The sequence below is a fragment of the Centruroides vittatus genome, unplaced genomic scaffold, assembly GCF_030686945.1.
Source record: "Centruroides vittatus isolate TY-2023 unplaced genomic scaffold, ASM3068694v2 contig_2696, whole genome shotgun sequence".
Lineage (NCBI taxonomy): Eukaryota > Metazoa > Arthropoda > Arachnida > Scorpiones > Buthidae > Centruroides > Centruroides vittatus.
The window spans coordinates 657,667-676,805 of NW_027121716.1; the positions used below are offsets into that span (position 1 = coordinate 657,667).

The 19,139-nt window shown below is 26.9% G+C and overlaps 1 protein-coding gene across 15 annotated transcripts in view; it reads left to right on the forward strand.

Annotated features, from left to right (window-relative positions):
* Nucleotides 1-19,139, forward strand: part of LOC136971727 (coiled-coil domain-containing protein AGAP005037-like) — a 172,481-nt gene that overhangs the window by 132,995 nt on the left and 20,347 nt on the right. For 12 of the 15 annotated variants that reach the window (XM_067266209.1, XM_067266221.1, XM_067266207.1 and 9 more), the window contains 4 exons: nucleotides 3,615-3,716; nucleotides 11,667-11,847; nucleotides 17,294-17,492; nucleotides 18,370-18,517. In XM_067266209.1, coding sequence (XP_067122310.1) covers nucleotides 3,615-3,716; nucleotides 11,667-11,847; nucleotides 17,294-17,492; nucleotides 18,370-18,517 — 630 coding nt within the window. The remainder of the gene's footprint in view (nucleotides 1-3,614; nucleotides 3,717-11,666; nucleotides 11,848-17,293; nucleotides 17,493-18,369; nucleotides 18,518-19,139) is intronic. The other 3 variants (XM_067266214.1, XM_067266218.1, XM_067266222.1) reach the window with 1 other exon arrangement.

Genomic DNA, 19,139 nt, shown 5'->3' on the forward strand with positions numbered 1-19,139 from the left:
AGTAGTATTAGAAACAAAGATTTCCTTCCTTTGTACATCTTTAACCATTTCTTTTAGTATTTAAAAAATAAATTTTGATAAATAAACAAGATTTTAACATTGGATTTTTGTTTTTAAATTCTATTTTCAAGAGAATAAATATGGAAAAATGAGATTAGTTTTTAATACATTAAAGATTTTTCCTTTCTTTTTTTAACTTTATAAACAAATATTTAACAAAATTAAATTTTCTATCTACATGATTTTTATTCTCAAGTTACGATTGAAAGATGGATAATTTATAAAATCTATTTTTTATTTTTATTTTTAAGTTTAATATATCGTTTTAGTAAAACTTGTCACGAATGTCACATTTTTACTGATATCCCTCTTATAAATGTTTAAACGTGATCTCAGTATATAATTTATTTTATATATCTATAAACTTTCTTCCACTCGAACGATCCAATAATACACTTGAAAATCGTACAGACATACAGAACGTACATACAAAAATTTCATACAAATGGTGAATTTAAAGTACATAATTCAGTCGGTGCAAGCGCTCCTTACTAATGATTTATACAAAATAATTTTTCTTAGCACGATCTGATGTGTCCCAAAGCAAAATTACGAAAAAATATAATAATAAAAAAGTAATGTCTGGAAGGATGTGATTAAAATAACCATTTTTCATAGATTTCCTTTTAAAAAATGGATTTTTTTTTAATATTCAAAATGGTGTTAGGTTAACAACGTTAATGGAAAGAGTTAATTTAATGGCTCTTGATTCATCTGAGAAATTATTATTAAAAATTATACGAATATAATATATATAAATATATAAAAATAATATTATTATTATCTTAAAAAACGTGATTTATACGATGATTGATTTAGTTAAAATGATGATTTCTACTTACTCCTGTTAGCAATTTTCTATTGCACCCATCTCTAATAAGGACCAGTTAATTGGTTTTAAAGCATAATTTATCTAAAAAATTTAATCTAAGGAAATATAAAAATGGTTAATGGGCACATATTAATCTTGCGTAAGTAATTTACATGAGAAAATTGTTAAAATTACAGTTCTTTTTTTTATTTTTTGAGAGCGAGTTTTTCCCCCCATTAGAGCCTAGAATATGAGAAATCGTTATGTTGAAACTTAAAAGAACCTTAGTTATGTCACCCCATTGGCAAAGTTTAGTTTAAAAATTTTCTATAAAAGCGAATTTCTGAAAGATTTATAGCATTGTGACTCCTGCAACTCGATAACTTCAAAGTAAATTATGTGCAGTAAGATTTTACGTGGAAGAATTTTGAGTAGGAAAATATTATGTGATTAATTTTTTTCCTTTAATAAATTTTGTTGCATAAGAGTTATATTCCGTGAGATTTTATTTCACTTTTCTATTATGTATTGGTCCAACATACTTTTCTACGTTTAGAATTCCAGTAGTGGATCTGTTTTTTTGACCACTGTTGCATTTGGAGTAAAGTAAAAATGACAGAAAATTTTCAACGAAAGTCATTTCACGTGCATATTACTACAAGAGAAAAATATATATGGACATTCCACGGACGTGACTCTCACATGATGATATAAACGAAACGATGGAACGTGAAAGAAAGATGCTAAAAGATATCCGCTTCCTCAACATTTGTTTAATATCCACTGAGGAATTTGAAGATGAATATTCTGTTCCATGCGTTGTTTGAGCAAGACTTGAAACTGCTAAAGAGAAAGGGGGTTGGAACCATCTCATCAAGCTTTACTGTAACGGAGGAAGGAATTTTATGTGCTTTTTATGCGCATGATTACGAGCAACGTCTGCAAAGCACCGTTGCCTGTCATCGATCCCTCTGATTGTTTGTAGTTTCTTTCATTTGGTGTCGATTTAAGCAAGAGCAGCTTCCATCAGATCTTCACTGGGCGGGTTGTAAAAGTTGATGAATCTCACAGTTATGTGGTACACCTTCTGGCGATCAAAAGCCTCTTAATTTCCAATCCCTAACGGCGTTATCGCACGCTAAACTTGGAATAAAGTCTGAAAATATTTTATTTCTTTAATAATTTAAGTATTATCTAGTGGCGAATGATCAAATGATAAAATTTTAAGGTAATATAAATATCTCTCCAAGATCTTGTCATTCGGTTGCTATGGTGACGGATGCTGTGACAGCTAACACTATCTTAGATCGTTAATGGATATAAAGGAACAAATAAGGAAATAAGGAGGGATCGTTAGAATCTTTCGGTCATAGAATGTTGTTGGAAATCCTATTAGTATCCTGCTGATGCCATCTGTTTGGAAACTGATGACGTCAACATTTATCCAGTTTCTTGATTTTTGAACTTATCCAATAAAATTCAGTTTTAATTAACTTTATTTTGACGATACATGTCATAAGAGGAGGAAGTCGTAAATATCAGAACAGTTTAAGATGGTTTCTAACAACAAAAAAAGGAGATTTTCAGTTGAAAACAAAAGAGATTGAGTAACACTATCAGGAATAATCTTTAGACAAGAATATAAAAAACTATACTATTGTAATTTTTAAAAATTTAATATTTTGAGATTAAATTTTTAATTGAAAATGTTTAAGAATAATTTAGAAAATTAATTTTCTAACTGTAAATAAAATTCATTTTACTTAATTATTTGTTATGCTACATTGCACAATATAGATAGGTAGGCAGAACACTGAAAATCATATAAAATATCAGTTTAGAATCCTGCAGCCTCTTCGCTAATAAAGATAGGTTAAAGTTGAAAACAGAAGTGATGTTTTTTTATAGGATTTATTAATAGAGAAGACAAAAAAATCCAATGTAAAACTACACTAATACAAAAACTTGTTAGATTTTGTAAGAACTATTAAAAATTCATTCAATTTTATCATTTTATAAATGAATCTTTAATTAAGAATTTAAAAATAAGTTGAAGATAGTATAAAATATCATGTTTATCCTCCTGTTAACAATGTTTTAATATTTTATAATTAATGGAAGAATGTGGATAAAACCATTAAAAGTTTTAATATATGCTAAAAGTGCACTTTTAGAGATGAATGTTTGTTTAATAAAATATTTAACACGAAAATGGAATTTTTAATATATGCAAAATTTAATATTTAAAAATGATTTTAATTAAAAATTTTAAATTATGATTTTTATGATAATTTCTGAATAGCATGAATTAATTTCATTTAGAATTAATTTTTATTTTATTTTTTATTCACTAATTATGTTTATTTTAATAACAGCATGAGTTGTTATTATTATGTTTTATGTTTGCATGTACAGTTTGTGTAGTATTTTTAACATTATTAAGCCTTATGCCACATAAAATCCTCATCTCTATCAACTTTTTTTAAGTTATAAAATTATTTTTGTAACTTAAAAAAATAAAAAAACATGCTTTTTAAAGCATAATTAAGTGCATCTCTGTATTTTCTTTACTATATATAAAGGCTTATTACATCTTAGTTCTATTGAAAAAAGTATAATTGGAATAAATATATATATATATATATACTTTTTCAAAAAGTATATATTTTCTACTGCCTAAAACTGTACAAAAAATACTAAACAAGCTGTACAAAAGATATTTTTGGTTCATTTTCTTTGTTAGTCAAATAAAAGTGATCCTGGAAGGCAAGCATTACTTAAACATCTTCAAAGAAAGTTTCCACAATTTGCCGATAATATAGGAAGGCAGTGTAAAAAATCAAAGGTAAATTGGCATAAATCCTTTCTAGTTATATATATATTTTTGCATTCAGAGTTAATTAAACATCAGATAAATTTCAAAAATTTAAAATAAATTTTACATATGTATAAGAAGGGTGTCAAAAATTTAAGAAAAAAAAATGATAAATGATACACATCACATATGCAAAGGAGGGAAAGTGTAACAGATAAATGGAATATATGTAACAAAGAAAAACTACAATAAATAAATAAAATACATTGAAAATTGAATAGAGTTAACAAAAAATAAATGAAACAGCTTGCAGAATACTAAAAAAAAAAGAGAGAAAAATATTTTTATTCTGTTACAATTGTAAGTGGATTTATTGAAGGTTGCAAAATTTTTACATTTAATTAAAATTTTCACTGTCAACTATTGCACTGGTTCATTTGTTTATTTTGTTATGGGGTGAGTAACTTAATACTTAATGTCAATATTAAGTTTATTTTTAAATTCGCTGATATTAATAAAAATTTTTGTTAGATATCTTCACTAGAAATGAAAATTGTAAAGTATAATAGTAAATAATATCTTATGGAAATATTTTCTAAATAAGAAAAAAATATTAGAAGAAATTTTTGATAAAGAAAGGATATCAATGGCCGAGGATAAGATATTTTTTGTAAATAAAACATAACTTTTAAAAAATTATACAAGAGTCACAAATCTAGATCATTTTTCTCTCCACATTATGTATATTTTATACTGATTCATAAATATAAATGATTCTATAACTTTAAATGTGACTTTAAAAAATTGTTTTACCATAAAACTTTAATTTTTCACCAGTTTTATATTTAAAATAGTATTAAAAAAAAGTAGAAATGCTTACTTTATAAATCTATCTGATGGAAGAAATAGGCTTAATTGTACTTAGAATTTATTATTTGAAAAGAATTAAAAATGAAATATTTATATTTGCTATTGTTTAATTTTCTTCAAATCAATCAATCGGAATCAATATTTTCCAATATTGTGGAGTTTGATTTTCGGAAGAAATCGAGAATTGATTTCTATGGAAATTAGTTTGAAAAGAGTTAAGAACTGGATATAAAATGATTATGAATAATAGAAAAAAGGACAGGCAGTATTGAACAAAAAGCTTTTTGTGATTTCCAAAAGCTTTAAGTCAGAAAAACACTATAAAATGTCTTCAGAGAATAGCACCAACTGGATAGTTACTCAATACAAAGAAGACAGCATAAAGAGACTTTTGAGAGCTTTTTGAACATTCTTGAAGAAAATAGATGTTCTGTCTGATTAATTTCTTACCATTATTATTAAAGTTGAAGCATTTGCCAGAAACTTTTTCAAGTTCAAGTTATTCTTTTTTAAATTTAATAAAAAGTAAACATATATATGAATTTTTTGATATTTAAGCAATAGTTATTTTATATTATATATAAAAATATTAAATAAAATACTGTACATTATGAATTTAAAAAATTCAATTATTGATTTGTTTATTTTTTTTTTCTACTTTAAAATGAATTATTCAAGTTATAAGGAGTAATAATTCTTGCTTGGAATTAAAAATAAAAATTATTTACTTGTAATAAATCCATTTCTTTTTTATAAATTCATTAATTTCTTTAAATATTCATAACATTTTTCCGTTAAGATATAAATAATATATTCTAGAAATGATAGCCATTATTACTTTATTTATTTATTCATTCCACTAAACTATAATTGTATGAAGGGGACGGAACTGTTTGATAGACTAACCTTTAATTACTCAGTCAAAATGACCGTAAATGCATGTGATTTCTTATCAAAAATGATTACAACCGTGGAGAAAAAACATTGACTTTCTCTTCAACATCAGAATATTGGAGTAATAAATAAATTTATTTTATGCTGGAAAATTATAACATGTTTACTGTTTAAAAGTATTCCCAGTTATTATCTACAATTACATATCTCTTTAATAACAATTTTCAATTTTTTCTAGAAAAATCTTTTAATCACAAGAGAAACTGGAAAAATCATGTCTTTCTCTCAGTAGAAAAATTAATTTTCCTTACTTATCTAATAGAATTTATTCAATAATTAATAATTCAAAAATAAATCTGTAGTTACTTAAGAATCTTCATAAGAAAATTAAAGAAACATCATTAATAAGTGAAATGAGTAGAAGATTTATTGCAATTAGGTAATCTGATACATTTGTTTGAAGTAAATTGATAAAATTATCTGATTATTTACTTGTTCCACTCTCGAAAATAAAGAACTGATCATCATTCAATTAAATAATCTTTTCTTCTATATTATTAGTTTATAATATAATTGGACAAAATAAATGTTTAATGAAATTTGAAAATTGTGTATAATTACGAGAATCAATTTAATAAAACTTAAGCTTATAATTAAGTTAATAATAATTATAAATTTGAAGTACTCATTTTTAAAAAATTTGTTCCAATTACAACTTCATTAAGTATTTATTATATACATTTAACTAATGAAATCAAAATATAATTTTCATTGAAAAAAGCTCAAAAAACTAATAAAAATAAACAAAATTTTACAAGTAAATTCCTTGTAATTTATTTATTTATTTTTTTTTCAATTTTGATAATGAAATTTAAATGTTTTTTTCTTTGGAAAACATTTAAACTAATTTAGGGATATTAAAAATGAAATAAATCGGAAAAAATTTAAATTTAAGGTTATATAACCGACAAGAAATTGCACTTTTGGGTTAAATTATTATTATTTTTTATATTATATATATTTAAAACTGGAACTAACATTTAAAATTATTTTTCATTATTTATTAATGACAATTTTTTCCCTCCTTTTCATCCCATTAATTTCATTTTTTTTCTGTGTAAAATTTGCTTTTATCTTTCCTTTTGTTTTTAGAAGATTAAAGAAAATTAAACTGTTGACTTTTAAATCACATATTTTTAAATTTTTAACCTTTAGCTAATTGTAAAAATATGAAAATTTAATTCAATTGTTGATTAAAAAAAGGAAATTAGGGGAATCAGATATTTTCTGCTTTGAATGAAATATAATAAGAAATTGAATAACTTAAATTTAATTTAAAGGAGAATAAATTAATATTTATTTTAAAAATATATTTATTATTATTATTATTATCTTTTTTGTTTATTTATACTGGAAGTAAAAATGAAAATATTTTAAAAGTTAATCAATTTAATATTTAAATAAAGAAAATATCTTCAGGGTTATGAAAATGATGAGAATTTTAATGAATGTTTTCCATGAATTTAATTAAGACGTATTTTTTTATTTAAAAAACTTAACAATTGTTATTCGGAGTGGAAAATTGAAATAATCGAATTTTTTGAAATCGTTGATTGGAAAAGAATTAATTTTTTTTTAAAGATAAAAAGAATTCCCTTTTTTTAGAATTTTATTTTTGATTTTCTTACTGAATTTTCAATCAGGGAATGGAAGTTTACAGAAGATAGATAAGATTGCCTAACAATCTACTAAGATAACAGAATAGGACGACAAATTAAACTTGAAGAAGAAGATGGATGATCGGATGAAGTCTGAAAAGACACGGGAATGGAAGGAATATAAAGTAAAAAAAAACAAAAATGAATATTTGCAACTCAAACTGGTAATTTAAAGGGTGTTTAACTAAGGAAATTAGCCAACTGGTCTGTCTTTATGAAGATAAATTTCGTACGGATGCAGTTCGAGATGTCCACGTTTATCAGCAAGCGATCGATTTCCAAGAAGCTTTGCTTGTTGTCCCGCATGTGGCAATGAAGAGTGTTGATGATATGTTCTGCAATCCATTTCCTAAAGACAAACGATGGGACTATCGCAGTCTGGTTATAAACTATGATACAGAGAGATTTTCGGCAATTTCATGCTTTTCAGCTTTCGGATAGCAAACACAGCGAATAGACCATCAATAATTGGGTGAATAACACGGATAAACTACCTTGTTTGGCTTATTTTCGGCATCTTTCAACGAGTAAGATGGCGTGGATAAGCTTCAATCGGCTACGATCGAACGACATTCACGCACTGCAAGCTGTTGTGTTCGCACGTACACAAAAGTGTTTTAATTACAATTTGATGTAAGACATATCAAGAATTATCCCGATCATTGATTCAGCTCTTATCTGTTTATTGTAGGATAAACGGAGTAGAACATCCTACAGAGCAGCCAGTCTAGTCTATTCTTTGCTAGGACTCAAGAATGGGAGAATATATCGTAGGAAGATGCTGCAATCCAGATGGACATTCGAAAAAACGAACAGATAGCTAGCGGATCATCGAAATGTCCAAAAATACTTCATGCAGAACAACTATTCGATGGGTTATACACTCGCCCAAAAAAGAAAAAAGAAAAAATAAATCGCTACTGCACGACGATTGACGCGCGAAATTGTGTCATGGCATCGTCTGTGATATACGAAATTTTTAAATTTTTTTTTGAAAAATCAATGAAGAATTCAGAAAGAATATTCTGTAAAACAGAAAGTTTCATCTGTCAAAGATCTTTACAATTTTTTTTTCTTTTTTAAAATAATGAATTAGATGTAGATTCTTTCTTTGTTTTTTCAATTTAAGATTGGAACAAATTTCTCTTCTCAACAGATTTAAATATCGGGCATACGATGATAAAAATTTATATTAAAAAATATTTGAAAATTATATAAAATAACTCTTAAAAGACACTGTTTTCTTAATCGATTATAATAATTGTTACATGTTATTAATGAAATTATTAAATTGGTATCTTTAAAAATGACAAATATTTGATATTAAACTCTGTATATAAAAACGTTATATATCAATTATTTTTCTTAGGTAAAATGAATAATTTGATTTTCAAGTTACAAATTTTTTCGTTAAATGAAAAATTTGATCGAATCTCTTCTAATATATTCTGATAAATTGATTGTAAGTAGAACTTTGTTTGCGTATCAAACATTGAGACGTAACTTATACTGTAAACGTTAATTAATTCACTTATCTCTGATGTCTTCGATCCACTTATCTAATAGATCAATTGGATAATCCTATTAAGTAAAATTCATTAAAACTGAACTCGTTATCAATTGTATCAAGCGAATTTCTTACATTAAAAATATATCAACCGTATATATATATATATATATATATTATATATATCAAAATTGATATCAGTAGGTTATATATAAATATAAATCCCATCTCGGATCACATAAATGGATCCGAATTTATTTTTATGCTAACGTTTTGATAGTGTATGTTGCGATATTTCTAACACCATCTTAACCAGAATTTCGTGTATGTTTCAAAAATCGATAAATCGATAGATAATCTATAAAAATTGCGATGTTTATCAGTTGTATTATTATAATAAAAATTGCTTTCACTCAGTTTTTTTTCGACTGGATTGATGGAATGAGGCAACGCAACACATGGGCCACCTGCCAAGGGAAGATGTCTCCCGAGAAGACTTTCTACGGAAAGTGGCCCCTATCTAGGTGTTAGACACGTGATGAAAATCCGGAAAATCTACGTGACCGGCCTGTTGGTCAGGCACAAACCCTCAACCAACTATCAGTGTCTAGTGGTTTTATCCACTCGGCCACTGGTGGGCTTCAATTTTTTATTTTATTTTTTTATTGCGCTTGGCTATTGTGTTAAATTTATTAGGAAATTTTCAAATGTAAATGTTATGTTGATCTTTCGCGAATGATATTTTATACGATTTTCAAGCATTAATTATTAATTTCTACATTTTATGTTACTGGAAGACCAGTTTTACATAACTGCATCTTATATTATTCTACTAAACTACATAAAATCAAACGAAAAATGTATGTTGTTGATTTGTTTGTCTGTCTAAGTGATGTTAGAAGTCTATAATTTATGGCATATCGTAATATATATATTTTATTCTTGGAAAAGATTGATTTCTTTAAATATAAAATTCACTTTTACTAGATTTTTGAACTCTTCGTCCTCGCAGTTGCTATCGAAAAGATCGGTTTCTGCTACCTAAGACGAGGAGAATTTAAGATTATTTCACTTAATTCTAGAGAGAATTTTTAATTTTAATTTTTGAGGAATTATTTTATTCAAAAGATATAAATATCGTAATATATAATTATATGAAATTTTGCTTTTTTAAACTGCATATGGTGAGAATAAACCTCAGATTATATATTAGATCTAATGGATTTTTTTCTAATTTTAGTAGTAATAATTATCGAAAAACAGATTTCGAGAATCTGGATTAAATCGATATCATGGTGAAATAGATTTTATGTCATCAGCTTATCAGATTTTTTCACTTTTATCTGTTAAATCCATCGCGTTTTAATTGGATAATGAGAATACGATAAAACTTGTGTAAACCGGAATCGCACGGTACAGAATATTTTTTCGCTTTGGCAGATTTCCGTTTTGAACAGGTTTTTTTTTTCCTTTTTTTAACACAGAAAGTCGCTCCGTACCGAAGACTTTTTCCGTTTAGACAGGTTTTATTACATTTGGCTTTGGTTTCTACAGTATGTTAAAACATTTAGTTTTTAAATAATAGATATCATATACCATACTGAATAGAAAAAAAAAAAACACTTTAGTAAACATGAAAACTCGACCGTTTCTGAAATAAATAATTGACAAAGACGTAGAATTTTCGAGAGTTCTCCACTCTGTAAAAATAAGATGCCAAGCGTGAATGGAAATGGAAGGAGGACACGTGGAACACCTTCTGTAAATATCTAGGTAAAGATTTGGCAAAATCGTCCTCTCTTTTCACGTCTCACACGATACGTAGAAACCAATAAATCAGTCACGGTACTAACGTATAAAACTGTTAATATCTTAGAAACGGTTGAGTTTTTGATCCGAGGTTTGTTTTTATCGGGTTTTGTGTGTACTATTACCACGTATCTATAATGTTTTTTGAAGCACCCTACATAAGAATAAATCAATTTATAGGAAAGTCTCAAAATTATTTTTCAAATTTATCTGTTATATGCTACAATGTAATTTATTCAAGATTTCCCCAGTTGATTTTTCACCACGAAAGCAAAACAAAGATATCAATATCTCTCGTTTATTTGATATCTTTGACAAGATTTAAATGGAAAAAAAAGTTATTATGGCTTATTATTTATATAAAGAATGTGAGAGATATTTGGTGTAAACAAATTTTTCTTGTTCCATAATGAAAGGAAGTTATTCTCACTTCTCGGGAGTAATCTCTTCAGTACAGGAAGAGCATCAGCAATCATCCCTTACGATCTATTTCACTGAGAATGGCTAAAGTAGATAGATAACGCTGTAAACACCGGAAGAGAATACTAGTGACACTTAAGAGTGTCGAGCATTATCAATATTAGCTACAAGAATTCATTATGTTAATCGAATCGTGTGTACTAAGTAAGATCGACACCACAACTTATATTTTATGATAAAGGTAGCAACAAATCTGTAATTCCATAAATTCTAGAAAGGTTCTACTGTAATGAAATTCGTATAAATTATCGTGTAATGCCGACACGAAACTGTCAGAGATTACAGAAAGACGTCCATTTGAAGACCATATTACGTAGAGAAAATGGAAACTTGTGTGTAGAATTGGGTAGACTTCGTGCCAAATGGATCAGGCAAGAGAAATTCTAACCTTTGATTCTGTCACGCACAAAAAGAGAGGTCCTACAAAATTCTCGAAAAAGCCGAATTTCTCAAAGAATGAATGGTAAATATGGATAATAAGTGGACTTTAGTGAAATAAATTGCTTACGAAAGCTTTAAAAATATATTTTGAAATAAAACTTGTGTTAAGATTAAAATAAAACTCGAACAGGATATTCACAGAAATTCACATTAACAAGGATTAAAAATGTATACAAATGAAAATTACCACATTCATTTTATAATTATTATGCTATTTGAATATTTAAATTAGAATTTACATACGTTTTATTTTACTTTCAGAGTCATTTACCTAATCAAAGAAGCCATTCTCTATATCAACCCCCTCCAAGCATCTACGATGACGACCCTGGAATTATGTCTGAAGTGGAAACATCAGCTACTGGATTTAGGAGGTCAGCCAAAGCTAGGTCTAGTTTACCAATTGTCAGGACTCCTTCGAAGACACAGGAAAGACCGCTTGGTAAGTAATAGCCTACTGTTTTCATTTTCTTTACTCTTTTCCCTAAGATATTTCTAATATAATTTTCAAACTTAAATTTCTCTCGAGTTACGAGATCTCTTACAAATACGACACACAATTTGAGTAAATGTAAATATTTTATCGATTCGTATGCTTCTGAATAGTGTATTTCATCAATTTTTGTTAAATATATTCTAGAATTTTATAGTTTTTCGTGTCCTCCTGTAAAGTATTTCCGGGCTGTTGTAAAATATTTGACGACCCTTATAAAACATGTAATAGTCTCTTATAGAAAAACATTGAATAGTCCATTGTTATATGTACAGTACACCTGAATTACTTACAAGTCTCTCTTATCAAAAGTCTTATGAGAAATTTGAATATCTATCTAGCAAAATATTCATTTGATTCTTGAAAAATAGTTCTTATATAAAAAAATTTGTTAATTTTAAGCCAAAAATATACGGCAGTTTTCAGAGTAAATATATATTTTGTTCTAGTCGCTGTAAACATTTCTTAGTCCCCTATGAAATATGTGATGGCCCTGTATAAGTTAAAATAGAGAGCTACCCGTAAAATATTTTCTGATAACGTATAAAATATGTGATAATATATTGTAAAAGATGATAGCTCCATATAAAATACCATCTAGTCTTGTAAAACATTTTCTGATTCCATCTAAAATATACGAATTTTTTAAAAAATATAAATATTAATGCTGATTGTCTTTCGTTTCCTCTTATTGTAGATAATTTACTAATAGAATATTTGCTAAAGTCAATAAAATTTGTTACAATAATTGTATCAGTTAGTCTCATAAAGAATGTGATGATAATATATGAAATGTATGACAAGCGTTTATAAAAATATCTCTTATCCCTTAGAAACACTGCAATACTCTTTATAAAATATACGATAATCTCTTGTGATATATCTATTAGTTTCTTCATAGAAACACTGCAATACTCTTTATAAAATATTTAATTTTCTAGCTGCTACTGCAGCGTATTTACTAATCTCTTACAAGTTGAAAATATATAACAGGCAGTTTGTAAATGGTTATAAAAATTACAAAAGTATGTTTTAAGTGTAAAAAAATAACAAAAAAACTACAGAATTTAAACACAGTTTCTGATATTTCAAGACTATTTTCTTCTATGTTTTTTAATATTGTTTTTTTGGTCAGAACTTCCAATTAATTTAGTGGTTTTTATTTTTGATGAAAACCGAGCATCGAATGCGAAACAAATTTGTTTTTTCCCTGTTCTTTTTATCGATTATCTTCTCTGCAAGATAAAATTTGCACGCAATTAATGAACCATTCATTTTAATATAAAAGACGAATAAAAAAATTCCTGTCAATCTTACGCGTCAAAAAATAGCATAAAAATAATTAAAAAATATAATTTTTAACCTCCAGAATTAGTAAAAACATTTAATTATCTCTAATTTCAAATGGAGTGTGTAACAATCGAAGATGGATGATAACCTATCTCAGTTCTGTTCATTGCAATGATCTGACCTGCTTAAGATTAACTAACACGAGGAAAGGATAAATTACGCCTAAGGAAAAAAAACTACCCCATGATAAATTATAAGGAAGCAGAATAGGACTCGAACCCGAATCCTTCACAGCAGTAGATTGATGCCTCGCTGAATGGTCCATCAAAACGACGTCTTTAAAGGATTTTTAAGCTAATTTGAATGTATTAATTTAAACAATTTTTGCATATTAAGTTTGTTTAATGTATAAAATATTACGTTTATCTCAAAATGTGCTTTATCTTCTTGCTTAAAATTACAATATTCCATTATATTAAAACTGTAAGGACGTGTTTTCAATCTCTCAGATTCTAATGATGTATAGGAAAATGGAGGATATCTATCGATAAATCTTCATTGTAAATTTTTATTTTGCTGAAGAATTGATAAAGATTAATTGTATTCCGCTTCAACATCCCAAAGTAATTTTTGGGAGTGGATTTGAATATTACAATCAGAGAAAGAATAACATTTTTCAAACTCGAAAGCATTGTCGAACTTTTAATATATTTTGCAAATGCAGAAAGTTATTTTTATCATATTTTAAAAATTTTAAATTTATTTAAATATATTTCGTTCGAAGAATGTAAAGAAAGATTATTATTATTATTATTATTATTATTATATTTTTTCCTCTGTGGAATTTTTAGGCTTGTATCGATGGATAGCTTCACATAATAAAAACTTTAGTGGAGAAATCCAAGATGAACAAGAGTAGAGAGTTCTTTTTCTCGTTGAAAATAATATTTTTGCAGAATTTTATCGATACGATATGCATAAAAATGCGAATAAAATGGACTAAATCTGGATTTTTAAAAAAAATAATTTTAATAAAGTTACTTTCTGCTTGTAAAAGGGTAAATGAATATATTAAACTTGGAAAATGGCAAACAAAAATGCTTTAATTAACATATTTCTGTGAAGGTAATTAGCAAGATATGAGTTAGGACGTGTGTTTTCTCAATGAAGATTGGCTATAAATTTTTAAAATGGAAAGAAGTTTATTTTGTGATTATTTAAATCTTTCATTTCAACTAAACATCATTAAGATTACTTATAAAACCAATCGTAGTTTAAGACGTTTTCTTGGATTTTATAGAGGATAACATGTTTATATACCTTTTTAAAATTTAATTTAATTTTTTTCTACATTTTCTCAATATTATATTCGATTTATTCTGTATAAATATTTTAAAAAGCTATCAAAATGAGAAAAAGTAATTACGAAAAAGCAATTTTAGTAGTAGAATTTCGAATGAAAACCTCCGTTTGTATTATTCTTTCAACAGCATTTATCAGAATTATATTCCGGCCGTACTAATGATACAACAAAAGAAATCTTTTCAGAGGAAACTAAGATCAATTTATTCAACCGCTCTAAATTATAATCAAGTTATAAATAGAAATTATATTAAAAGAAGAACAAATGCAATTACAGTTTACCTAAGAAAAACATTGATTAACTTAAAACTTTTTTATATTTACTTCTGATTGTTTTTCTAATTTTCTCAAATAATCGAGAACTCTGGGATATTTTAAAAGTAAGAAAATGCAGAAAAGAGAGAGAGAGAGACTGACGTATCCATCGTTACAACTCTCAATTGTAATCTTCTGTTAAATCTTTAATTTTATCCATATATCTCCTGCCATCATCAAGATCATCTACATATGATATATAAGTTTCTCATCATCTAAAGTTTCTCAAAATTGATTTATGTTATCGGATCCTATGTTACCTAATATACTAATATTCAGTGGAGTGATATCGAATGTTATCGCTTAAAAACCCGGCACGTCTTTCTTCTAACAAATTAAAACTGTGAGAAATGAGCTGTGCAATCCCAGGATAGTATTTATCACAAAAACTAGTTCTATATCTGTCCACTGACAAATAGTTTTAGCTGTCAAGTACTAAGAAAAACGATCAGACGAAAAAAAAGAATCATCGCTGTTAGTTGTAAATACTTCTGTAAAAAGAAACACGAGGATCTTTAATTAAATCGTCCATTTTATATTTTCTTTGTTAATTTCTTCTTTTTTTTAAAGTAAATTCGACTTCATCTGAGGATTAATCTGTTTGGTTTTTCTACGTGCAAAGAGACAAACGTAATGATCTGATAAAGAGAATTTAAAATGAAGAGAAACCGTGGAAGTAAATAAAATAAATTTGGTAGCCGATTGAGAAGTGTGAAAAGTTTTTACAAACAGTATTTATAACCTGAAAATTGTAAGAAGAAATAAAGATTAATAAATAAGTGGAGTCTTATCTTAATTATAAGTTATTCAGGAGAATAGAAATATATATAAGCCTCATCTGAAGGTAAAAAGTTTGTATAGAATACAAAGCATCTTAAAGTTTGATAATATTATCATATCTGTAGTATTGATGAAGTATTGGTAAATATGATAAAATATAATCAATGGAATTCGGATGAATTATTGATATTTTTTAGATTTGGACGGTAGCGGAAAGTTTGGCAGGCTGATCCAAGAGTAGAACAAATGATATAAGGTCATGCATTTGAAATTCATACTTTGCCACTGATACATCTATTTAAGTAAACTTGGAAATCGAACGACTACAGTATTCTCCAACCTATATCATGAAAATTTGTGAAAATTTCAACATAATATGATATTGTGACAGAGCAAATTTTTCATAGTATCAAGTTGGATAGTGTTAAAGCTACGTAAACTTATTTTTTCCGATAAAGAAGAGAAACTACACTACAGTTCCGTGACAAAAATCCCTCGGAAGCCCTACATGCTTCACTGTAAAACAGTAAGAAAGCACTGACAAATTTTTTTACAACAGTTGGATGTATTGTAGATAAGAAAACATTTCTCGAATCGTTTCCGAAGGAATTATTACTTTATCCACTTTCAAAAGTTTGACAGTAGAGAAATTATAATCCCATTCATAAGACGGCACGTAAAAGTGAAATTCTTAAAATCGACGAGAGATAAAAGACCGGTTAGAATTGTAAAATGCAATTTTGTAGAAGAATGATGTTAGCAAATGCGGATGACACCTTCTTCTGTCACATTTGTTTTAATGACGAGACTTTATTCCAATTTAATGGAGTGGCAAACCGCCATTACCAGCTTTTACTCAATGTCGTACCGTACCTACTTTAACGGATATCCGCATCAAACTTGAAGTTTCTGTATAATGTTTACTAATTAATTATAGTAAATGGATGCTGACATTTTTATCATAATCTAAATGCTTTCGGCAAAAATGTCTTTGAAAGAATTGCGCGCGTGTATTTTCACATCGGCCAGCTTTTATTACCCAATTTTCTTTTTATATAAAATTCCTACGTGTAAATTAATTAATTTATTTGCCTCAAATTTCATCGATAAGAGTTAATTTGAGACTATTCTTTGTCGTACAGTACTTTGATTGAATGCTTTCCTTCTTCTACTGAACAATGGTCTTACTTTTTTCCCTATTATTTTTGAAAAAATAAACTTCTCATTTAACTCGTTAACGATCTTCGTGAGACTTTTTTTCTGTTTTAAAAAGTAAGAAAAATATTCCACGTCATTTTCTGGTCCGAAAAACGTGTCCCGAAAATCTGATATATTGGAAATTTTGATGATAAATGTCGATAGAATCTTCAACCGATTTTTTCCGTTTTCACATTCTCCAGTTGAATTTATTTATATAAAAATGTAATATTCAGTAAGAATTTTCTTTTTTTTTTAAATGAAAAATTTATATGATAAATATTTAATATCTGTATTTTAATTGCAATCCGAAAGTTTCATTGTATACCAAATTGAAATTAGCATTAAACTGAGCGGTTATGCAGGATTATCGGGTGAATTTGATTATATTTCTTTGGTAAATTCGAATTTAAATCGATATTTCTAAAATGTATTTTTATTTTTCCTACAGGTTTGGTGTTCTTGCAATATTTAAGCGAAACCAAACGGGCTCTTCTGCCCAACGAGATAACCTCTATGGATACCGTTAAAGCTTTGTTTGTGCGCTCCTTCCCAAAACAGCTAACAATGGAATATCTTGATTCTCCTCATATTCGAATCTACATTCACGATCCTGCTAAAGATATGTTCTACGAATTGGAAGATCTCAGGTATAATTCTTTGATTATAGAATTAAGTTATATAATCCAAGAATTTCTTTATAAAATTTGAAGTCTGTTCTTGAAATAAATCGATTTAATATAATACCGCTTGTAATACGATTCATTACATCATCAAACTATAATAAGCCGACTCTAATATAACAAACAACAATTATTTATTACGTGCAGTAACGTAACAAATAACAATAACTAATTACTAATTAAAAACTTGATACTGTTAAATTAAATATCCTTATTTAATGATATAATAATTATTATTGTTAAAAATAATTATGTATTTAAATAATTATTACGTCAATAGCGTAAAATTCATTAAGTATTAATCCCTTTAAATTGTGCTAGGAAATTATTTTTAAGAATTTTTATTATTTAATCCTTTAAACTAATTCTAAAGTTTCTAGTAATTAGGCCTATCTATTGTGTATTATTATTAATTTTTTATAGTTTAATATGTTTTATACAAGGTAATTTGTTTTAATAAAATCTCAAAAACTGTCATAAAAATTAGATTTGAATACAATTATTCATAAATAATTCTGTTTAAAAAATGTATAAGAACATAAATTATTATATATTTTTTTTTCCTATCCCTCTCACAAACTCTCTCCTGTATTGTACTGTACAGTACATTGAATGGCTCCATTCACAGTTTGACTAAGCCAATTCAAACAGTTTCTTTATATTATTAGGCTGTTGGCTACCTTCCACTTCAGAGAATAATTGTATTACATGCCACTGCATGTAGTTTGTAATCTAGAAAGATCTGACTTTAACAAAGAATGGAAAATATAATAAAAATATTAATTTTAGATGATTTACATAAATCTTTCACTTAAAAATTTATTTATTTTATGAAATAAAATAGGGATATTAGAGACCGATCTGTAGTACGAATTTATGAGCAAGACGTTAATGGAGGAGGTGTTTATAGCACTTGGGATCAAGATATGAGTTACTTCTCCGAACCAGAATTTGATTCAGAATATCAATCACAGCACATACACAGAACAAAGGTTAGATTGTTTTTTTAATTAAACTGTTCTTGCAGATCATAAACGTTTAAATACGTAATTAATGATAAATAAATTTTAAAAAGACGAAACTGGTAAGTCTCGGTTTTGTTGCTAAGTAGCGGGAGGTATGTTTATAATAGTATTGAGTCAGTCTTGGCAGAACCAAATTGGTTCCTCGTTAAAAGCAGTTACTTCCTGTGTCGAAAATTCTTCGTTCAGTTCATCCTTTCTTCGACTTTCGTTAGGATACTGCAGCGTTAGCCTAGTATAGAGATCACGAACAGGTATTACAATTAATTTTTGATTAATTATAAGTTTATTTATTTAATAGTTAAAGAATAAATTGTTTATCGTAATTAAAATAATTAATTTTTAGCTTATTTTTGTTTCTACTAAACAATTTAATTAAAGAATATATATAAAAACGTTTAATGATAATTACTCGTTTATGTTTGTCATTAGATAAGATTTTATTATATAAAAATTAGATAAAACAAGTATTAAGGAAGAACAGGATGAAGTCAAGTATTAACAGGTTTTCTAAATTTAGCAAAAATGCCAAGTTATATGAGGATAATTATTTTTTATGGATCTTATATTTTAATCGAGAAAAAAATTATTA